Source organism: Salvelinus sp. IW2-2015, linkage group LG18, assembly GCF_002910315.2.
Source record: "Salvelinus sp. IW2-2015 linkage group LG18, ASM291031v2, whole genome shotgun sequence".
In the NCBI taxonomy this organism is placed as follows: Eukaryota; Metazoa; Chordata; class Actinopteri; order Salmoniformes; family Salmonidae; genus Salvelinus; species Salvelinus sp. IW2-2015.
In genome coordinates this window covers 50517225-50541881 of record NC_036858.1, presented here as the reverse complement: position 1 = coordinate 50541881, position 24657 = coordinate 50517225, and the positions used below count along the sequence as shown (strand labels likewise).

The 24657-nt window shown below is 41.6% G+C and overlaps 1 protein-coding gene across 2 annotated transcripts in view; it reads left to right on the top strand.

Moving 5' to 3' along the window:
- The first annotated feature begins 2838 nt into the window (after positions 1 to 2838).
- Positions 2839 to 24657, top strand: part of LOC111978743 (semaphorin-4G) — a 63440-nt gene continuing 41621 nt past the window's right edge. For both annotated transcript variants that reach the window (XM_024008971.1, XM_070448586.1), the window contains exons 1-2: positions 2839 to 2948; positions 17874 to 18369. In XM_024008971.1, coding sequence (XP_023864739.1) covers positions 18234 to 18369 — 136 coding nt within the window. In that variant the 5' untranslated portion in view covers positions 2839 to 2948; positions 17874 to 18233. The remainder of the gene's footprint in view (positions 2949 to 17873; positions 18370 to 24657) is intronic.

Sequence of the window (24657 nt, the reverse complement as noted above, 5' to 3'; positions counted from 1 at the left end):
GCACGGCCAGGCACGACTCCAACACCATCATTAATTTGCTGATGACTCAACAGTGGTAGGCCTGATCACCGACAACGATGAGACAGCCTATAGGGAGGAGGTCAGAGACGTGGTAGTGTGGTGCCAAGACAACAATCTCTCCCTCAACGTTACCAAGACAAAGAGATGATTGTGACCTGCAGGAAGAAGAGGACCGAGCACGCCCCCATTTTCATCGACAGGGTTGCAGTGGAGCAGGTTGAGAGCTTCAAGTTCCTTGGTGTCCACTTCCCCAACAAACTAACATGGTCCAAGCACATCAMGACAGTCGTGAAGAGGGTACGACAAAACCTATTCCCCCTCAGGAGACTGAAAAGATTTGGCATGGGTCCTCAGATCCTCAAAAGATTCTACAGCTGCATCATCGAGAGCATTCTGACTGGTTGCATCACTGCTTGGTATGGCGCTTGCTCGGCCTCCGACCGCAAGGCACTACAGAGGATAGTGCGAACCGCCCAGTACATCACTTGGGCCAAGCTTCTTACCATCCAGGACCGCTATACCAGGCAGTGTCAGAGGAAGGCCCTAAAAATTGTCAAAGACACCAGCCACCCTAGTCATAGACTGTTCTCTCTGCTACCACACGGTAAGCGGTACCGGAGCGCCAAGTCTAGGTCCAAGAGGCTTCTAAACAGCTTCTACCCCCAAGCCATAAGTCTCCTGAACACCTAATCAAATGGCTACCCATACTATTTGCATTGCCCCCCATTTTACACCGCTGCTACTCTCTTTTATTATTGTCCATGCATAGTCATTTTAATAACTCTACCTACATGTACATATTACCTCAACTAACCGATGTCCCCGCACATTGACTCTGTACTGGTACCCCCCTTTATATAGTCTCGCTATTGTTATTTTACTGCTGCTCTTTAATTACTTGTTACATTTATTTATTGTTCTTATCTGTATTTTTTAAAACTGCATTGTTGGTTAGGGGCTCATAAGTAAGCATTCCACTGCAAGGTCTAAAATTTGATTTAAGTAGTTAATCATGAAACATACCCTTCTTCTTCCCGGATTTATATTTATTCCTGTCTGCGCGATGAACTGAGAAGCACAGGTGCAGGAGGGCCCCGGCTAACCAGATGTTTGTCCCGGACTGGGCTCATTCCTCCAGACTTGCCTGCCATCCTGGCTCCCGTCGGACCCTGGCCTTTGTACTACAACGTTTTTGGTGGCCCGCCATGGTTCCTGACGTCTCCGCGTATGTTGCCGCCTGCGCTGCTGCAAACTCCGGCTGGCCTCCTTTAACCACTCCCTGTTCCTCACCGCCCTCGGTCCCATATATCCCTGGACTTCGTCACTGGTCTCCCTCCATCAGATGGCAACACCACTATCCTGTACAGTGGTGGATAGGTTTTCCAAAGCCTCCCATTTTATTCCCCTTGCAAAGTTACCCTCCGCCAAGGAGATGGCACAGCTCATGGTGCCAATCAGTACCTGGAGACAGCTCTTCCTTGCCTTGTCTCCGCCAACCCCACCACCTGGAGCCAGCAACTCGTGTGGGTGGAATACGCCCGCAACACACTTCCCTGCTTGGCCACTGGTCTCTCGCCTTTTGAGTGTTACATGGGATATCAGCCCCTGCCCTTCCCTGAGGCAGAGGTCAGCATACCCTGGGCCCAGATGTTCATCCGCCACTTTCGCCGTACCTAGAAGAGAGCCCAGTACGCTCTTCTCAAGACCACCTCCAGGTATCGGCGACAGACAGACCGCCACCAGACCCCTGCTCCCCGCTATCATCTCGGGCCGGAGTCCCGTACACTTTCGTTTTATAGGCCCTTTCCCCACCTCTAAGATTCTTAGCCCTTCTGCTGTTCGTCTTCTGTTGCCCTGCACCCTCCGTATACATCTCACTTTTCATGTGTCTAGGCTCTAACCTCTGTCTCACAGACCTCTGTCCCTGTTTCACGCTGTCTTGGATTACCAACCTCTGCCTGCCCTGATCCTGAGTGTGCCTGCCATTCTGCCCCTTATTGAAGCTGTCTTGTATTACCGACCTCTGCCTGCCCTGGATCTGCCGTTTGCCTGCCCCCTCTTTTGTAATAAACATCTGAGATTCTAACTGTTTGCCTCCTGTGTCTGCATCTGGGTCTTATCCTGAGTCGTGTCATTACCCAGAAAGACTCACAGCTGTAATCGCTGCCAAAAGTTATTCAAACATGTATTGACACACGGTGTGAATACCTATGTAAATGAGATATTTACATTTATTTAATTTCAGTAAATGTGCCAAAATTTATAAAAACATGTTTTCACTTTCTCATTATGGGTTATTGTGTGTAGATGGATGAGAAAAATGTTTATTAATCAATTTTGATTTCAGGCTGTAACACAACAAAATGTGGAATAAATCAAAGGGTATGAATACTTTCTGAAGGCACTGTAAGTGCATAGTAGGTGTACAGCTAAGCTAAGGAAGGACACACTGCTGTTTTTTGTATTTCGTTTACACAGACACCTTTCTGAATGATTATTGATCAAATTTACCCATTGATATCTTCATATTGTAGTTGTCAACTTCCATGAAACTCAGGGAGAGACAATAGAAGAATGTAATAGAAGAATGGAAAAAGCCAGAAAAAAATCAAGAACTACATGCTAACATTTAGGGAACCTTATAGAATGTTAACATTTAGGGAACCTTATAGAATTAATTTGCTGCTATTTTCTAGCATTCTGTCAAACTTACGTTTTGTCATACTGAAAGAGTTTTAGTTTATTCCTTAACATTCACGAAGAGGCGTGGTCACCTGTGACGAAGGTTCTACACCTCTTGTTTGTCAGGCTGCCACAGTTTGCTGTGGGTGAAAGTCCACTGTAGATTACAAACACACCGCATTGGGATTTTTTTTTACACCGAACACCATATCCCGTCTCTTCAAGGAATCCCCCCATAATTTCAGGTAAAACAGAATGACTTTATCTCCGTGTACTGCGGCTCTTTGTGACTGTATGATTAATTTATCTGCGTTTTGGATAGGCTACCTGCTGCTTTACAGTAGCCTACTGCATGAGTTTACGGCAGATGCGGAAAAAGATCGAGACAATGGACAAATGACGATACTGGTGTTCAATAAAAAGTAGTAGGCTATATAGGCTATACCTAACTGCATAGACGCTGACAGAAAATCATTTGTTTTTCATTGATAGGCTATGCCTATGTAGAAATATAGGCTACTTGCAGCAAACGAACTCAAATCGATTACATGCTAGTTGATTTAGTATAGGCTAATCGCTTTTTATAGGAGCTCTGTTAGAGGAATTTCCTACCCTGTTGTCACAGAAAAGCGCGTTTGGGACTTCTGTCTAAATAACCGGTGAAAGGCTATCCACTCAAGACAGTTGATCATAATCAATTTAATGTCTACCTGTTATTCTATTACCAAGACATGTATAGTGGAGTTGAAATGCCCATTCTGAGAGGCAAATAGACTAGTCGCCTATGTCAACCTGGTCTCAGAGCATTTCGTATTATTCTGTACTTAAATCCGAGGGACTCCWTTTAGTATATGTTACGTTTCATATGATATGTATTAATTTGGGGATATCCATCAACCATTTTGTAAGATATGTTACGAATTACAATTCATGTTATATGTTATGAATTTTCAAAATGTACAATATGTTACGAATTTGAAAAACGTATGATATGTTACGAATTCTAGCTGGGTGGCTAACGTGATCTAGCTGGTTAACGTTAGCTAGGCTAGGAGTTAGGGTTAGATTTAGGAGTTAGATTAAAGGGTTAGGGGAAGGGTTAGCTAAGTAGTTGCAAAGTAGCTAAAAGTAGTAAGTAGTTGAAAAGTTGCTAAAATTCTGAAGTTGGCCGTGGTGAGATTCGAACTCGCAACCTTTGGGTTGCTAGACGTTTGAGTTATACCTAAAAGGGTTAAGGTTTGGGTAAGAGTTAGCTAACATGCTACATAGTTGCAAAGTAGCAAAAATGTATTAAGTCTTTGAAAAGTTGCTAAAATGCTAAAGTTGGYCGTGATGACATTCAAACTTGCAAATGTTGGGTTGCTAGACGTTCGCTTCATATGCCCGCCCACGAGACCAGATAACAGATTAGTGTTTCGTTCATTGGTGTGTATGGATTACAATGATTTGTGAGTCATAATCAGCCAGCATTGTTAGCATGGGATACCAGGTAACCTAGCATGACAATCACATCAGAGCACCAGGGACCACAGGTAGATCACATTGATTCAGATTAAATGGACAGGGAGGACCTGGTCCCAGCTCAGGACTCCTATTCTGAGACACTTGATACATAGGCCCCAGGTCTAACATTACTGGATAGGCCCTGGATACTGGATTACTGGATAGGTGACCGCAAGGTACCACGTCAAATGCGTTTCCACCATTACAGTCATAGAAGATCAAGGATTAGGCCTACCTCAAGGAAGGGAGGAGGAAATTGTACATTTTAGAATTGGAACAAGGTCCACTGTATCATCTAAAAATGCAGTGATGAGATTGGTAATGATCAGATCATTACTACGCTCTTCCATACTGAAGGTATCAATGACATCAAGTGCAATCAATGCTACAATTTCCAATTTGATTGGAGAATGTGAAGATAATAATGTTGGGTAATGACTCCATAAGTGTTTAACAAATAATTTATTCATTATAAGCAGTGCGTAAGTGGTCTTAAAGTTATTCTTTATTCTAGAGGAGGAATAAATCAAATCAAATCTAATGCATCTAATACTCTGAATTATAGGTCGACCGATTAATCGGAATGGCCGATTTAATTAGGTCCGATTTCAAGTTTTCGTAACCCCGATTTGGCCGATTGTTTTATTTATTTATATATATATATTTTCAAGTTTTCGTAACCCCGATTTGGCCGATTGTTTTATTTATTTATATATATATATTTTTTACACCGTTATTTAATATTTTTTTAACTAGGCAAGTCAGTTAAGAACACATTCTTATTTTCAATGACGGCCTAGGAACGGTGGGTTAACTGCCTCGTTCAGGGGCAGAACGACAGATTTTTACCTTGTCAGCTCGGGGGATTCAATCTTGCAACCTTACAGTTAACTAGTCCAACGCTCTAACCACCTGATTACATTGCACTCCACGAGGAGCCTGCCTGTTACGCGAATGCAGTAGAAGCCAAGGTAAGTTGCTAGCTAGCATTAAACTTATCTTATAAAAAACAATCAATCAATCATAATCACTAGTTAACTACACATGGCTGATGATATTACTAGTTTATCTAACGTGTCCTGCGTTGCATATAATCGATGCGGTGCGTATCGTTGTTGCTCCAATGTGTACCTAACCATAAACATCAATGCCTTTCTTAAAATCAATACACAGAAGTATATATTTTTAAACCTGCATATTTAGCTAAAAGAAATCCAGGTTAGCAGGCAATATTAACCAGGTGAAATTGTGTCACTTCTCTTGCGTTCATTGCACGCAGAGTCAGGGTATATGYAACATTTTGGGCCGCCTGGCTCATTGCGAACTAATTTGCCAGAATTTTACGTAATTATGACATAACATTGAAGGTTGTGCAATGTAATAGGAATATTTAGACTTATGGATGCCACCCGTTAGATAAAATACGGAATGGTTCCGTATTTCACTGAAAGAATAAACGTCTTGTTTTCGAGATTATAGTTTCCGGATTTGACCATATTAATGACCTAAGGCTCGTATTTATGTGTGTTATTATGTTATAACTAAGTCTATGATTTGATAGAGCAGTCTGACTGAGCGGTGGTAGGCAGCAGCAGGCTCGTAAGCATTCATTCAAACAGCACTTTCCTGCGTTTTGCCAGAAGTTCTTCGCTGTGCTTCAARCCTATCAACTCCCGAGATTAGGCTGGTGTAACCGATGTGAAATGGCTAGCTAKGTAGCGGGGTGCGCGCTAATAACGTTTCAAACGTCACTCGCTCTGAGACTTGGAGTAGTTATTCCCCTGGCTCTGCATGGGTAACGCTGCTTCAAGGGTGGCTGTTGTCGTTGTGTTCCTGGTTCGAGCCCAGGTAGGAGCGAGGAGAGGGACGGAAGCTATACTGTTACACTGGCAATACTAACGTGCCTATAAGAACATCCAATAGTCAAAGGTTAATGAAATACAAATGGTATAGAGAGAAATAGTCCTATAATTCCTATAATAACTACAACCTAAAACTTCTTACCTGGGAATATTGAAGACTATTGTTAAAAGGAACCACCAGCTTTCATATGTTCTCATGTTCTGAGCAAGGAACTTAAACGTTAGCTTTCTTACATGGCACATATTGCACTTTTACTTTCTTCTCCAACACTTTGTTTTTGCATTATTTAAACCAAATTGAACATGTTTCATTATTTATTTGAGGCTAGATTGATTTTATTTATGTATTATATTAAGTTAAAATAAGTGTTCATTCAGTATTGTTGTAATTGTCATTATTACAAATAAAATAGAAAATCTGCTTTTTTTGGTCCTCCAATAATCGGTATCGTATCGGCGTTGAAAAATCATAATCGGTCGACCTCCACTCCGAATACCAGAGGTGTAGACTTTACAGTGAAATGCTTACTTACACGAGCACGTTCCAAACAACGCAGAGTTAAAAAGTAAGACAAATATTTTCTAAATAAAAAAGAGATATTAACACAATAAAAACAAGGAGTACCAGTACCGAGCCAGTGTCTTGTCTTTTTTCTCTCTCTTCTGTTAGCTGCATTTCAATAACTTTAATTGATAATTCATACTCCCTCTTTTGTGTTACCCTCTTCTTTATGTTATACTGTAGAGACCATCAGTGTCATACACAGATGTGTTCCTACTCTTTATTCCATTGAATAAAGGGAAACTATTATTAGTCAATGGTGTTATAGATTTGCATGTTCCAGCTGGGGGAGTGTATTGTGTGACAGAAAAACAGTTCACATTCATTAAATTGTTCCCGTATATTTTTCTTTTAACAAAAACACTGTCTCTCTGGCTCTATGTAAATTCAATGGCATCGACTGTCATCTTTTCCACTAATTGTCTGTCTCTACACATGTGTACACGAGCGCAGACACAAGGATTTTATTTTAACTTTCAGTGAAGGAAGGATCATAAATGAAAAAGGATTATAGATAAGAGATGTAGAACTAATCAGGAAGGCTGGCAGCCTGACACACACACACACACACACACACACACACACACACACACACACACACACACACACACACACACACACACACACAAAGACTGTCTGTATAATATGGCTTTATACCAAGATGTGAAAGGGGGCTGGATATATTTGTCATTATAAGTTATCTATCCATCGTTGGTCCTTCATAAAGAGTTCATACATTCATAATAAAAGGCTTTATATTGAGATGTGAACGAGGGCATCTCGGATGGAGATGCCTTAGTTATCCAATCCGCCATATCCTCATTAGACAGAGCTCATTGACACACAGTAATTGCCTAATACCCTAAACTCCGTTTAGTGGATGAGTTCTAAGGAATCTCACAGTGGGTCATAGTCGGAACCTACTGTAAATGATGAGTCCCGTAAGCTAATCGCTAATACCCTATGGATAAGGACTGGGGACCCACTCTGACAACCACTGGATTAACGCGAGGGTAAGAGCCAGCACCCTTTCACATGTATTTTTGAGCTGGCAGACTGGCAAACAGGGCAAAGGGTTGATGGGATTATCGTCTGTAGAGAAGTGTAGATTTCTCACCTTCCCCGATTTTGCCTGTGGTTGCATCATTGAGATTGATCAATTGATGTGTTTTTCTCATGAAGCAGTTTACAGGTCAGTAGCTCAACATTATCCACACATCCTGCTGTGTGTGTGCAGCATGCAAGTTTGTGTCTGCGCACGCGTGTGTACTCAATAAAGCTTTTTCATACACTTGACTGTCAGTAAACCTATAGTCCATGAGGAGTCAGAACTAAGACGTGTGCTTTATGGAGACTTCTTTACACTGCCCTGTCTGTCCGTCCGTCTGATAATCCTGGCTCCCTCCAGACAGTGAGGAACTGATAAAGACGTTTTCTCCTCCTCTGTCACATCTTTAAGAGTTTTTTTTTTGACAGGCCATCTGAATGCAGGATGGCATTTCCATGTAAAAAGCCCCATGAGCACTAACATGTGAAGTTCATAGGAGCACATCAAATTTGGTGTTAAATGAAAGCTGAGTCTATATTTGAGAGAAATTAAGACATATACATTTCTAACAAATTTCCATCCTAAAAATTTGGAATAAGTAAAGGCTTTGATTTATGGTCAAACAGATGGAGAAGAGGTCTTAGAAGTTTGGACAGTACAAATCAAATTTTATTGGTCACATATACATATTTAGCAGATGTTATTGCTGGTGTAGCGAAATGCTTGTGTTCCTAGCTCCAACAGTGCAGTAATATCTTACAATACACACAAATCTAAAATGAAAATAATGGAATTAAGACATATTTTAATATTAGGTTGGGCAATGTCGGAGTGGCATTGACTAAAATACAGTAGAATACAGTATAATACAAATTATATGAGTAAACATTATTAAAGTGACTAGTGTTCATTATTAAAGTGACCACTGATTCCATGTCTATGTACATAGGGCAGCAGCCTCTAAGGTGCAGGGTTGAATAACCGGGTGGTTGCCGGCTAGTGATGGCTATCTAACAGTCTAATGGCCTTGAGATGGAAGCTGTTTCTCGGTCTCTCGGTCCCATCTTTGATGCACCTGTACTGACCTCACCTTCTGGATGACAGCGGGGTGAACAGGCCGTGGCTCGGGTGGTTGATGATCTTTTTGGCCTCCCTGTGACATTGGGTGGTGTAGGTGTCCTGGAGGGCAGGCAGTGTGCCCCCGGTGATGCGTTGGGCAGACTGCACAACACTCTGGAGAGCCATGCAGTTGTGGGCGGTGCAGTTGCGCTACTAGGCGGTGATACAGCCCGACAGGATGCTCTCAATTGTGCATTTGTAAAAGTTTGTGAGGGTCTAAGGGGCCAATACAAATTTCTTCAGCCTCCTKAGGTTGAAGAGGCACTGTTGGTCCTTCTTCACCTCCACTGTCTGTGTGGGTGGACCATTTCAGATTGTCAATGATGTGTACGGCGAGGAACTTGAAGCTTTCACCTTCTCTACTGCGGCCCCGTCGATGTGGGTGGGGGCGTGCTCCCTCTGCTGTATCCGGAAGTCCACGATCAGGTCCTTCAATTTGTTGACGTTGAGGGAGAGGTTATTAACCTGACACCACCCTGCCCAGTCCCTCACCTCCTCACTGTAGGCTGTCTCGTCATTGTTGGTAATCAGGCCTACTACTGTTGTGTCGTTTGCAAACTTGATGATTGAGTTGGAGGCGTGCGTGGCCACGCAGTCATGGGTCAACATGGAGTACAGAAGGGGGCTGAGCACWAACCATTGTGGGGACCGTGTGTTGTGGATCAGTAGAGTGGAGGTGTTTTTTCCTACCTTCACCACCTGGGGGCGACCCGTCAGGAAGTCCAGGACCCAGTTGCACAGGGCGGGGTTCATACCCAGGGCCCCAAGCTTAAGGATGAGCTTGGAGGGTACTATGGTGTTGAAGGCTGAGCTATAGTTAATGAACATCATTCTTCCGYCTGGGCCGGCAGCCTTGCGAGGGTTAACACATTTAAATGTCTTACTCAAATCTGCCACGGAGAACGAGAGCCCACAGTTCTTGGGAGCAGGCCGAGTCAGTGGCACTGTGTTATCCTCAAAGTGGGCAAAGAAGGGGTTTAGCTTGTCCAGGAGCAAGATGTTGGTGTCCGCGATGTGGCTGGTTTTCCCTTTGTAATACGTGATTGTCTGTAGACCCTGCCACAAACGTCTTGTGTCAGAGCCGTTGAATTGCGACTCCACTTTGTCTCTGTACTGACGTTTTGCCTGTTTGATTGCCTTATGGAGGGAATAACTACACTGTTGGTATTAGACCATATTCTCAGTCACCTTGCCATGGTTAAATGCGGGGATTTGCGCTTTGATATCTGCACGAATGCTTCCATCTATCTACGGTTTTTGATTTGGGTAGTTTTTTTTTTTTAGGTTTTTGATTTGGGTAGGTTCCCACTGTTCCCACAGTGGGAACAGCATCCCCCATACGCTTCCTGATGAACTCAGTCACCGTGTCTGTGTATACGTCAATGTTATTCGCAGAGGCAACCTGGAACCACGGTACAGTAAACAAGTAAAGTAGAGTATAGGTCAGTACAATACAGTACTTTAGAGTTTAGTACTTTACTGAACTGTACAGCACTATACTGTACTGAACTACACTGTACTGAACTGTGCTGTGTTGTACTGTGATGTCCATCCTTGTGAAACATAGACCTCATTAATAAAACCGGAGCTCATTAGAATAATAGCCACTGTGTAGAATAATACCCAAACATGCTATGGAGGATATTACATTTTTCTACCTTTGTGTACCTATTCAGGATACATCACCATGAAGAGAATGACGTTCATAATTATGCATTTCTGTATAGTACAGGTCAGGGACCCATGATGTCATTCTGTTACCATCACTCTGTTACAGGGTGTTAATCCACCTTACTTACTGTAGTTCAATAACCAAAATGCATTTTTTCAAACTTAAGGTGTCATGTCATAGTTGACACCCCGTTCTTTCTGCAGATATCTTTGAATCTTAGTTCGGATTAGATATTTAAAAGTCCAATACAGCCGTTTTTGTTTAAATATCAAATTATTTCTGGGTAACAATGAAGTACCTTACTGTGATTTGTTTTTAATTAAAATGGTCAAAAATAAACAAATAGCTTCTTAGCAAAGAGCAATTTCTCAAGCAAGGACTGTCTGGGAGTGATCTGAGTGGGGAGGGAGAAACTTAAAACTAGCTGTTATTGAAAGAGGTTTGGAGCTCTMTTTCTTATTGGTCTATTAACTAATTTACAGCCTGGTGATGTCACTAGGCAGGCCAAAACTCCATCCCACCGAATTTCAGGCTGTCTTTTCAAACTGCTCTTACACTGTTTTTAAATTAAAATCACTTCCTGAATTGAGTGCCTTCAATTCGAATTGACCCCATCACTGGTTTGTTTAACTTTGCAATCAATGGTTTTAGTTTGGCTTTCATTTGAAGTGAAAAATCGGAGTCTCAGCGTCATTCTGTTAATGTGGAATTGCCCAGCAGCACTTTGTGATTGACTCAGCCTTCCGTCTGTTAAGATAAGAGCTCCTCATCTCTGACAAGCTGACTGATTGGAAACTTTAGGGAAATGATAACAATCAGACTCTCCCTGTGGCATTTTATGCACATTGTTTTGCACTATTTGAGAACTATAGCATAATATTATAGCCTTCAATCAGTGGAAATATGTATCTCTTCTAGTATGTTCTATTTCTATTCTGTGTGCCCCCCTATGTTGCTCTATTTCTATGTTCTACACCTGCGGTCTACTGCTTACCTGATCCAGAGGTAGAGAGGTAGCTAGCTACGGCAACGCAATCTGTTGTCATAACAGCATTGTGGAGTGTTGTGATTTTTTCAGATACAGTACAGATGTCTAGAGTGAGATTCTGCAGGTTACTCTTGGACGTGTGAGTGAGACAGAGTACATGGCGGTAAGAGTGAGAGTTCCGGTGAGTTTGTTTAATGGAATGAGAGAGTGTGAATGTTTACACCAAAGAGAGACAACATTAGGAAGGCAAGGACTGAGGGTGTTTATAGTAGTGTGTTTGCGTGTGCATTCATGCACCTGTTTGTGAAAAGTCTGTGCCCTTGAGCAAAGCACTTCATCTTAATTGCTCCAGGGTCGCCGTTGATAATGGCAGACCCTGGCCATGACCCCACTCTCCGAGGGTGTCTCAGGGAGCGTTGGGATATGCCAAAAACATATTTCATATACACCCATGCGTATTAATACACACTTGTATGTGTGAAATAGGACAAATATAAGCAACCACCAAATTGTATTATTATTATTGTGAGAGAGTATATAGTAGTGTATGTGTGTGATGGAGAAGGGCGATTCCACTCCAGTGTATAAATAGTTTTGGTATATCAGATTGTTCTGGCAATTCTCACATTGAAACTTCATTGGAAGGAAGGATGTTATGAYATGCTTTTTACATTTGTATTACAAACCATTTTTTGGGTAAATAATGATGAAAGTGGMCATTTTAGGCCATTTTTAGACCTATACCTGATACAGACATATTCATTTGTTTTAYCTTTATTTAAACAGGGAGTCACATTTACAATAAAAACAGAATAATAAAACATACATGTGAATAAAACAATATAATCAATWACGTTAACTTCCTGCATGGCACCAGCACATGTAATTGTAGTGAACTCTGCAGATTGTTCCACAAATTAGGGGCAAAAAACAAACTGCAGATTTTCCCACATATGTGGAGACAGACGGGATCTCTAGTGTTATCCATTCCTGAGAATGGGTCTGGGAACTTAATTAATGAAGTTACATACGGAGSCAGTTTCTGTAAGATTGCTTTGTAATTAAATAAAAGAGAGAATGCAGCTCTCTTACAGACAGAGAGTTCCATCCCACATTTTTATACAGACTACAATGATGAGTCCTAAAATTGTCACCTGTGATAAAATGTATTGTGGAATGGTAGACTGCGTCYTAGGGTTTCAAAACAGAGGTTGCCGAATGCATGTAAACAATATAATCTAAATCCAATACAGGCAGAAGCGTTGTTTGAACAATCTTTCTCCTATTTTCAATACTGGGTTATGATTTATTTCGATATAAAAAAAACAATCTTAGCTTCTTAGTCAGATTTTATATATGCGTTATTAAGGACAACTTGTCATCAATCTATCAAATCACATTTTATTGGTCACATACACATGGCCAGTGATATGAGTCTCTATGTACGCAGCAGCCTCTCTGAGTTAGTGATTGCTGTTTAGCAGTCTGATGGCCATGCTGTTTTTCAGTCTCTCTGTCCCAGCTTTGATGCACCTGTACTGACCTTGCCTTCTGGATGGTAGTGGGGTGAACAGGCAGTGGCTCGGGTGGTTGTTGTCCTTGATAATTGGGTGCTGTATGTGTCTGGGAGGGCAGGTAGTTTGCCCCCGGTGATGCGTTGTGCAGACCGCACCACCCTCTGGAGAGCCTTGCGGTTGAGGGTGGTGCAGTTGCCGTACCAGGCGGTGATACAGCCCGACAGGATGTTCTCGGTTGTGCATCTGTAAAAGTGTGTCAGGGTTTTAGGTGACAAGCCATATTTCTTCAGCCTCCTGAGGTTGAAGAGGCGCTATCCACTACTGTTATTTCGATGTGGATAGGGCGGTGCTCCCTCTGCTGTTTCCTGAAGTCCACGATCATCTCCTTTGTTTTGTTGACACCCAGGTACTTATATTGAGAAACTAGCTTAATTTGGGCTCCATTTGTATCGCAAATATGCAGGTCCTCAGGGTCAACTTGCACAGGAATACAACACTGTTGTCATCTGCATAGAGATGAATGTTACAAGTATTAACAGTGTTTCCTATGTCATTAATATACAAGGTGAACAATAATGGACCCAAAATCAAACCCTGAGGAACATCTTTTGTCAAGATGGCCTGAGTTCTGTCGCTAAGATAATTCTRAAACCATRAAAAGACTGTATATCCCAGGCCTATTTTTGATAACATCTTCAGCAAAACAGAATGATCAACAGTGTCGAACKCCTTTGACAGGTTAATAAACAAGGCAGCACAGCTCTTTTGGCATCCAAGGCATTGTCAAGATCACTAACAACTTGCGTGGTTGCTGTGGTACTACTTTGCCCAGGCCTAAACCCTGATTGGGTATTTTAAAAATACAATATTCAGATAAAAAGGAACAAAGTTGTACATTTAACCAAGGATTCAAGAATCTTAGCTAAAGAAGGTAGTCTTAAAATGGTGTCGTTACACCCCTTACATTGTGCTCTAACATAAGGAGTATGTCTAGATTCTGAAATACACAAATACACATCACATTCCCAGTGAGCTCTCTGCTAATTCCGAAGGTATCATACATTTTATGAGCACCACCAACACAGTGAATGGGAAAATAGATTCAAAGGGAACTCCCTCTGCTGGTGATTTACTGAATGTGCAATCCTAAAGGAGGACTGGGATKSGTTAATGACCTATAATGTCAATTTCTATGTATAAAATGGCTCATATTATTAAAAGTACCAGAGAGCCCACTCTGGAAATTGTACGTATTTGAAGAGTATATTGTTCCAAACAATATATCTAAAAACATGCTAAATCAAAAGGGTACTTTTGAGATATATATTTTTTAATGTACAGCACACTAAATTGAGTATAATGACTCCAAGATGTTGTCTGTATCAGGGCTATAAATAAAAGATTGGTAGCACTGGTGCTCACAACTTTAAAAAGTTTGGAACACCACATGAAATTTAGGAGCACTCGCCTATATTGGTCCAACATGAATTTTASCTACTTTTGAAGCACATGTTGTGCCCTAGAATATAAAATGTAAAACTGTAAAGTACAAATGTTGCTACAAATACCTGCCATTAAAATTACAAAGTCCTTTGTGGAATATTAGGTGTCTACAGGTGTCTAATAATTTTTTTTTAAATCCTATTGAAATGCATTACATAAAAAATTCTACACTGTTTCTTTAAAAAGGTCATGACAACATGCAAGAGACCTGTCATTCATTCATTGCTATGACCATTGATCTCCTGAAGAAGCTATCCCTTTTCCTTTTTTTCTCTCCCCCCCAAATACACTGGTGAAGTTACCAGGTTGTTAGCTATCCAATGAGGTAACATGACTAAACAAAGARTAAACAAATGGTTAACAACGTCGACACGGAAGTAGTTTTAGAAGGCCCACATCATGGTTTATGAGTGTAAAATGCCATCCCGGCAATCCGTTATAGGAAGAAAAATAATTGTGCCGTAATATGTGTCAGATCTTTTGATCTGGTTGGTCTGGAAGCAGGCCGTTATCGCTGTAGTAATGATGCAACCGTGACGCTAACGAGTCTTCACTAGCTTGTTGCTCTAGGGAACTTGAAACAACAGTACAGAGAAGCCTTATCATTACAACAATTATTATCTGGGAGGTTCTTTTCATAGTCGCACAGTGCTCCCAAAATAAAATGCCATGTCGCACAACAAAATGTTTTGTCGCACTTTAGAGCCCTGGGCCCAGTTTCACAAAAGTGTCTTAAGGCTAGGTTCATCATTAGAACTATTGAGCTCAATGATTATCATGATTAACTTAGCCTTAAGATGCTTTTGGGAAGCTGGGCCCTGGTCTGTATCATGTACGGTTCTTGGCTCATAGGCTCTTACAGGAGGCATGTATAGGTCTAAAAAGGGCCACTATCATCATGATTTTTTTCTGATAAAAAACAACAACTGTAAATAGCATGTCAAAAATCCTTCCACCCAATGACGTTTCTTTGAGAATTGCCAGGACGATCTGAGATACCAAAAATATTTTCAGCCTACACTGGCATGGAATCGCCCAGAGACAGCAAGAGAGACAGAAATAGGGAAAGATAAGCACCCTGCTAAATCAGATGAAACGGGGTGAGCCTTGCTCCACAGGAGGTCTACGAGTGTTTTTACAGCATGTAACTCCTTATGACCTAAAGCCATAGAACTGAAGAGAGCTAAAGGCGAAGCTAGAGACTTGCTCGATGTTATGCTACACCTATCAAACTACTTTTCTATCTGTCCTCTCTTCTCTTATTCTATCAGTCTGTAAGCTATCTCCCCTTCTACTATAGTGGGCAGCAGGATCATTCTATTACTCTCTTTCTGTCCTCTCTCTCTCTGACTCTCTACGTTCTTTCTCTCCACACAACATAAACGTTTCTCCCTCTGTCCCTCTGTCCCTCTCTCATTCCTCTGCAGCCTGTAGAAACACTTGTAGATTGCTGTCATTCCTCCATCTCTTCAACCAATGTGAATGTTATATTCTCCTTTTCTCTGTGGATTTTAGTGCTTTAACGCTCACACTAATTTCATGCTTCTGGATTTCGATTGCATTCCATCGCTATCTTATCTGTAAGTGTTTACTTGGTTTATTATACATATTACACAGTGATGGGTTGACGAATACACAAGCAATTGATACAGTTGTAATAGTAATGATTGCTGTGGTTATGATAATGATTGCTGAATATTTAAATGTGTGTTACTGATATTCTGTCCTTTGGCGTTATAAAATATATCTAACATAGATCAGACTTACAGTACCAGTCAAAAGTTTTCATACACCTACTCATGCAATGGTTTTTCTTTATTTTTACTATTTTCTGCATTGTAGAATAATAGTGAAGATATCAATACTATTAAATAACACATATGGAATCATGTAGTAACCAAAAAAGTGTTAAACAACAAACTATATTTTATATTTGAGATTCTTCAAAGTAGTCACCGTTTGCCTTGATGACAGCTTTGCACACTTGACATTTTCTCAACCAGCTTCATGAGGTAGTCACCTGGAATGCATTTCAATTAACAGGTGTGCCTTATTAAATGTTAGTTTGTGGAATTTTTTTCCTTCTTAATGCATTTGAGCTGATCAGTTGTGTTGTGACAAGGTAGGGGTGGTATACAGAAGATAGCCCTATTTGGTAAAAGACCAAGTCCATATTATGGCAAGAACAGCTCAAATAAGCAAAGAGAAACGGCAGTCTATTATTACTTTAAGATATGAAGGTCAGTCAATCTGGAACATTTCAGGAACTTTGAAAACTTCAAGTGCAGTCGCAAAAACCACCAAGCGCTATGATGAAACTGGCTCTCGTGAGGACTACCACAGGAAAGGATAACCCAGAGTTGACTCTGCTGCAGAGGATAAGTGATTAGAGTTAGCTGCACCTCAGTTTGCAGCCAAAATAAATGCTTCATAGAGTTCAAGTAATAGACACATCTCAACATCAACTGTTCAGATGATACTGTGTGAATCAGGCCTTCGTGGTGGAATTGCTGCAAAGAAACCACTACTAAAAGACACCAATAGAAGAAGAGACTTGCTTTGGCCAAGATACACGAGTAGTGGACATTAGACCGGTGGAAATCTGTCCTTTGGTCTGATGAGCTTTTTGGTTCCAACTGCCGTGTCTTTGTGAGACGCAGAGTAGGTGAACGGATGATCTCGGCATGTGTGGTTCCCACGGTGAAGCATGGAGGAGGAGGTGTGATGGTGCGGGGCTGCTTTGCTGGTGACACTGTCTGTGATTTATTTAGAATTCAAGGCACACTTAACCAGCATGGCTACCACATCATTCTTCAGCGATACGCCATCCCGTCTGGTTTGCGCTTAGTGGGACTATTTGGTTTTCAACAGGACAATGACCCAACACACCTCCAGGCTGTTAAAGGGCTATTTGACCAAGAAGGAGAGTGATGGAATACTGCATCAGATGACCTGGCCTCCACATTCACCCGACCTCAACCCAATTGAGATGGTTTGGGATGAGTTGGACCGCAGAGTGAAGGAAAAGCAGCCAACAAGTGCTCAGCATATGTGGGAACTCCTTCAAGACTGTTGGAAAAGCATTCCAGGTGAGGCTGGTTGAGAGAATGCCAAGAGTGTGCAAAACTGTCAACATGGCAAAGGGTGGCTACTTTGAAGAATCTCAAATATAAAATATGTTTTGATTTATTTAACACTTTTTTTTGTTACATGATTCCATAAGTGTTATTTCATAGTTGTGATGTCTTCACTATTTTTCAACAATGTAGAAAATTATACAAAAAAAGAAAAACGCTCGAATGAGTAGGTGTGTCCAAACGTTTGACTGGTACTGTATGTGTAGATGATATTGGATAAGTCTAACAGTTATCCTGTTGTTGTGTGTTTTCTCAATAGATGGAACCTGCAGCAAGGAGATGAGCCAGCTGGTTCATGCTTCAGCACAAAGCGAGAGAGACTTCCAGTGTCTGTTGGCGTGTGTGTGCTAGAGAGTATATATGTGTGTGTGTCTGCCGAGAGGAGAGAAGACTGCCTTCCAGCGKTGTGTGTGGGAGCGATCGTGTTTCTTTGCTTGAGCTGGTGTGAGTGTGTGAGTTCTTTACTCTGAATAGTAGGAGAATGGCAGCTCGCTAGTGTGTGTTTATGTGAATGCATGTGTATGAGTGTTTGTTTTCCGAGTGAGTGTGTTGTGTTTCCTCCTCTCTGAGGAATAGTAGGAGGGCAGCTCTCTCCCCCTGGCTGGGTGTGTGTGTGGAGATGGCAGTGTGTGTGTGTGCTACCCTGCCCGCACTGCTCCTGCTCCTGAGCTACGGTGTGTGTGTGACGGTGGGATACCCATTCAGACCCCCCATAGACCTGGACGTCACCCCCAGAATCACCATAACTACCAGAGGTAAGCACACACACCCACCTCAGACGCATAGAAGGAAACTATATTGTTTTGGAACCCCCCACATCCCTTCTCTTTCTCTCTCGCCCTCTCTCTCATTAATCTGGGGAGAGAGAAAGAGAGCTACAGCATCACTCATCTGACCAAACTAGGAGAGGTGTACTCTATCACACCTTTGTGGGTTTATAAGAGAACAACTGTGACTAACTTAGACTTATCTCGTCTCCTCCTCTCAGTCTCAGGATGTATTAGATTTTAGAGCCTAATGTATTCTGGGATAATGACGATGGATTTGATCTTTCTGTATTAGAAAGAGGCCGTTTTTATGGGCTCATGAACAATTGTGCTATTTTGTGTATTTATTTTTAGCTTTTTTTAGCTTTTTTTTTGTACATAATGTTTCTGCCATCTTATGACCGAAAAGAGCTTCTGGACATGAGAACAGATATCACTAAACTTGATTTGGACAGGGACACTTCTACTTCAATGAGTCGGAGGCAAAATACATATAGATGTTTCCGGACAAGGCCCAAATCCCCGACACTCGAAGAAGGAGATGGCGCTATAGAGGCCGGCGCGCGGGCACCCTGATGAGATATGGTGGCGAGTGAATAAATCGCCTCTATTCTCTGTTATATTGGCGAATGTGCAATCACTTGAGAATAAACTAGACAAACTCCGTTCGAGACTATCCTATCAATGGGACATTCAGAACTGTAATATACTATGCTTCTCAGAGTCGTGGCTGAACAAGGACATGGATAATATACATGTTGGCAGGACAGAATGAGAGTCTGGTAAGGTCGGGGGGTCTCTTTGTTAACAACAATTGGTGCGCAATCTTTAATATTAAGGAAGTCTCAAGGTTCTGCTTGCCTGAGTTAGAGTACATGGGATTCACGACCGACGTGCTGAAGGCTGGTCAACATGAAAATACTTTGTCTTTATTTTGTATGTAACCCAAGTTTTAGCGAGAGATTGGAATCTAGATTATTATTCATGAATCGACCAAAAGCACTAACCAGAGCGGAGAAAAACAGACAACTTTTAGGGTCGCGGGMGGACAAAGCCAACGCAAACAGTATAGCAGAGCTGACTGTAACTTCACCAAACATGGAACTTGTCAAAGTGATTACAGAAAAGTTGATCAATATAATTGACGAGAAATTAAAGTTTTTTTCCGCCACCCTTGTTACAATTGAAACTAAGTTGGATGTTAATGTGAAGAGAATCGAGGAAGCAGAGAAGCGTATTTCCACTGCTGAAGACGCCGCCACCTTGCTAACTGTTACAACACTGACTGTTACAACACTAACTGTTACAACACTGACTGTAAGCCTTACAACACTGACTGTAACTGTTACAACACTGACTGTAAGGTTACAGTAGTGTTGTAAAAGCTTACAGTCAGTGTTGTAACGCTACAGTCAGTGTTGTGTAACGCTTACAGTCAGTGTTGTAAAGCTTACAGTCAGTGTTGTAAGAGCTTACAGTCAGTGTTGTGCTAAGTAGGTTGGCAGTTACATCAGTGTTGTAGAGGCTTACAGTCAGTGTTGTAAGGCTTACGTCAGTGTTGTAAGGCTTACAGTCAGTGTTGTAAGCTTACGTCAGTGTTGTAAGGCTTAAGTCAGTGTTGTAAGGCTTACAGTGCAGTGTGTACAGCGTAACAGTCAGTGGTGTAAGGCTTACAGTCAGGTTGTAACGCTTACAGTCAGTGTTGTAAGGCTTACAGTCAGTGTTGTAAGGCTTACAGTCAGTGTTGTAACGCTTTGTCAGTCAGTGTTGTAAGGCTTACAGTCAGTGTTGTAACGCTTACAGTCAGCATGTGTATAGGCTTACAGTCAGTGTTGTAAGGCTTACAGTCAGTGTTGTAGGCTTACAGTCAGTTGTTGTAAGGCTTACAGTCAGTGTAGTAAGGCTTACAGTCAGTATTGTAACGCTTACAGTCGTGTTGTAAGGCTTACAGTCAGTGTTGTAAGGCTTACAGTCAGTGTTTAACGCTTACAGTCAGTGTTGTAAAGGCTTTACAGTCAGTGTTGTAACGCTTACAGTCAGTGTTGTAAGGCTTGACAGTCATGTTGTAACGCTTCCAGTCAGTGTTGTAGCGTTACAGTCAGTGTTGTAAGGCTACAGTCAGTGTTGTAACGCTTACAGTCAGTGTTGTAACGCTTACAGTCAGGTTGTACGTTACAAGTCAGTGTTGTAAGGCTTACAGTCAGTGTTTGTACGTTAGGCTTACAGTCAGTGTTGTAAGGCTTGCAGTCGAGTTGTTGTAACGTTACAGTCAGTGTGTAGCTAAGTCAGTTGTAAGCTTACAGTCAGTGTTGTAACAGTTTACAGTCAGTGTTGTAACATTACAGTCAGTGTGTAACAGTTAAAGTCAGTGTTGTAAAGTTACATGTCAGTGTTGTAACAGTTACAGTCCGTTTGTAACAGTTACAGTCAGTGTTGTAACAGTTACAGTCAGTGTTGTAACAGTTACAGTCATGTGTGTAACAGTTACAGTCAGTGTTGTAAGGCTTACAGTCAGTGTTGTAACAGTTAGTGTTGTAACAGTCAGTGTTGTAACAGTTACAAGGTGGCGGCGTCCTCAGCAGTGGAAATACGCTTCTCTGCTTCCTCGATCTCTTCACATTAAATCCAACTTAGTTTCAATTGTAACAAGGGGGCGGAAAAAAACTTAATTTTCGTCAATTATATGATCAACTTTTCTGTAATCACTTTGACAAGTTCCATGTTTGGTGAAGTTACAGTCAGCTCTGCTATACTGTTTGCGTTGGCTTTGCTCCGCCCGCGACCCTAAAAGTTGTCTGTTTTTCTCCCCGCTCTGGTTAGTGCTTTTGGTCGATTCATGAATAATAATCTAGATTCCAATCTCTCGCTAAAACTTGGGTTACATACAAATAAAGACAAAGTATTTTCATGTTGACGCACTTCAGCACGTCGGTCGTGAATCCCATGTACTCTAACTCAGGCAAGCAGAACCTTGAGACTTCCTTAATATTAAAGATTGCGCACCAATTGTTGTTAACAAAGAGACCCCCGACCTTACCAGACTCTCATTCTGTCCTGCCAACATGTATATTATCCATGTCCTTGTCAGCCACGACTCTGAGAAGCATAGTATATTACAGTTCGTGAATGTCCCATTGATAGGATAGTCTCGAACGGAGTTTGTCTAGTTTATTCTCAAGTGATTGCACATTCGCCAATATAACAGAGAATAGAGGCGATTTATTCACTCGCCACCATATTCTATCAGGGTGCGCGCGCGCGGCCTCTATAGCGCCATCTCCTTCTCTGAGTGTCGGGATTTGGGCCGTTGTCCGGAAAATCTATATGTATTTTGCCTCCGACTCATTGAAGTAGAAGTGTCCCTGTCCAAATCAAGTTTAGTGATATCTGTTCTCATGTCCAGAAGCTCTTTTCGGTCATAAGATGGCAGAAACATATGTACAAAAAAAGCTAAAAAAAGCTAAAAATAAATACACAAAATAGCACAATTGTTCATGAGCATAAAAACGGCCTCTTTCTAATACAGAAAGATCAAATCCATCGTCATTATCCAGAATACATTAGGCTCTAAATCTAATACATCTGAGACTGAGAGGAGGAGACGAGATAAGTCTAAGTATGTCACAGTTGTTCTCTTATAAACCCACAAAGGTGTGATAGAGTACACCTCTCCTAGTTGGTCAGATGAGTGATGCTGTAGCTCTCTTTCTCTCTCCCAGATTAATGAGAGAGAGGGCGAGAGAGAAAGGAAGGATGTGGGGGGTTCAACAAACATATAGTTTCCTTCTATGCGTCTGAGGTGGGTGTGTGTGCTTACCTCTGGTAGTTATGGTGATTCTGGGGGTGACGTCCAGGTCTATGGGGGTCTGAATGGGTATCCCACGTCACACACACACCGTAGCTCAGGAGGGCAGGAGCAGTGCGGGCAGGGTAGCACACACACTGCATCTCCACACACACACCCGCCAGGGGAGAGAGCTGCCTCTCTACTATCCTCAGAGAGGAGGAAACACAACACACTCACTCGGAAAACAAACACTCATACACATGCATTCACATAAACACACACTAGCGAGCTGCCATTCTCCTACTATTCAGAGTAAAGAAACTCACACACTCACACCAGCTAAGCAAAGAAACACGATCGCTCCACACACAACGCTGGAAGGCAGTCTTCTCTCTCTCGGCAGACACACACACATATATACTCTCTAGCACACACCACGCCAACAGACACTGGAAGTCTCTCTCGCTTTGTGCTGAAGCATGAACCAGCTGGCTCATCTCCTTGCTGCAGGTTCCATCTATGAGAAAACACACAACAACAGGATAACTGTTAGACTTATCCAATATCATCTACACATACAGTACCAGTCAAATTTTGGACACACTACTCATTCGAGCGTTTTTCTTTTTTGTACTATTTTCTACATTGTTGAAAAATAGTGAAGACATCACAACTATGAAATAAACTTATGGAATCATGTAACAAAAAAAAGTGTTAAATAAATCAAAACATATTTTATATTTGAGATTCTTCAAAGTAGCCACCCTTTGCCATGTTGACAGTTTTGCACACTCTTGGCATTCTCTCAACCAGCCTCACCTGGAATGCTTTTCTCAACAGTCTTGAAGGAGTTCCACATATGCCTGAGCACTTGTTGGCTGCTTTTCCTTCACTCTGGCGGTCCAACTCATCCAAACCATCTCAATTGGGTTGAGGTCGGGTGAATGTGGAGGCAGGTCATCTGATGCAGTATTCCATCACTCTCCTTCTTGGTCAAATAGCCCTTTAACAGCCTGGAGGTGTTGGGTCATTCCTGTTGAAAACCAAATAGTCCCACTAAGCGCAAACCAGACGGGATGGCGTATCGCTGAAGAATGATGTGGTCGCATGCTGGTTAAGTGTGCCTTGAATTCTAAATAAATCACAGACAGTGTCACCAGCAAAGCAGCCCCGCACCATCACACCTCCTCTCATGCTTCACCGTGGGAACCACACATGCCGAGATCATCCGTTCACCTACTCTGCGTCTCACAAAGAACACGGCAGTTGGAACCAAAAAGCTCATCAGACAAAGGACAGATTTCCACCGGTCTAATGTCCACTACTCGTGTATCTTGGCCAAAGCAAGTCTCTTCTTCTATTGGTGTCTTTTAGTAGTGTTGTCTTTGCAGCAATTCCACCACGAAGGCCTGATTCACACAGATATCATCTGAACAGTTGATGTTGAGATGTGTCTATTACTTGAACTCTATGAAGCATTTATTTGTGCAAACTGAGGTGCAGCTAACTTAATCACTTATCCTCTGCAGCAGAGTCAACTCTGGTTATCCTTTCCTGTGGTAGTCCTCACGAGAGCCAGTTTTCATATGCGCTTGGTGGTTTTGCAACTGCACTTGAAGTTTTCAAAGTTCCTGATTTCCAGATTGACTGACCTTCATATCTTAAAGTAATAATAGACTGCCGTTTCTCTTTGCTTATTTGAGCTGTTCTTGCCATAATATGGACTTGGTCTTTTACCAAATAGGCTATCTTCTGTATAACCCTACCTTGTCACAACACAACTGATCAGCTCAAATGCATTAAGAAGGAAAAAATTCACAAACTAACATTTAAATAGGACACCTGTTAATTGAAATGCATTCCAGGTGACTACCTCATGAAGCTGGTTGAGAAAATGTCAAGTGTGCAAAGCTGTCATCAAGGCAAACGGTGACTACTTTGAAGAATCTCAAATATAAAATATAGTTTGTTGTTTAACACTTTTTGGTTACTACCATGATTCCATATGTGTTATTTATATAGTATTGATATCTTCACTATTATTCTAACAATAGAAAAGTAAAATAAAGAAAAACCATTGCATGAGTAGGTGTATGAAAATTTTGACTGGTACTGTAAGTCTGATCTATGTTAGATATATTTTTATAACGCCAAAGGACAGAATATCAGTAACACACATTAATATTCAGCAATCATTATCATAACACAGCAATCATTACTATTACAACTGTATCAATTGCTTGTGTATTCGTCAACCCATCACTGTGTAATATGTTATATAAACCAAGTAAACACTACAGATAAGATAGCGATGGAATGCAATCGAAATCCAGAAGCATGAAATTAGTGTGAGCGTTAAAGCACTAAAATCCACAGAGAAAAGGAGATATAACATTCACATTGGTTGGAAGAGATGGAGGAATGACAGCAATCTAAAAAGTGTTTCTACAGGCTGCAGAGGAATGAGAGAGGACAGAGGGACAGAGGGA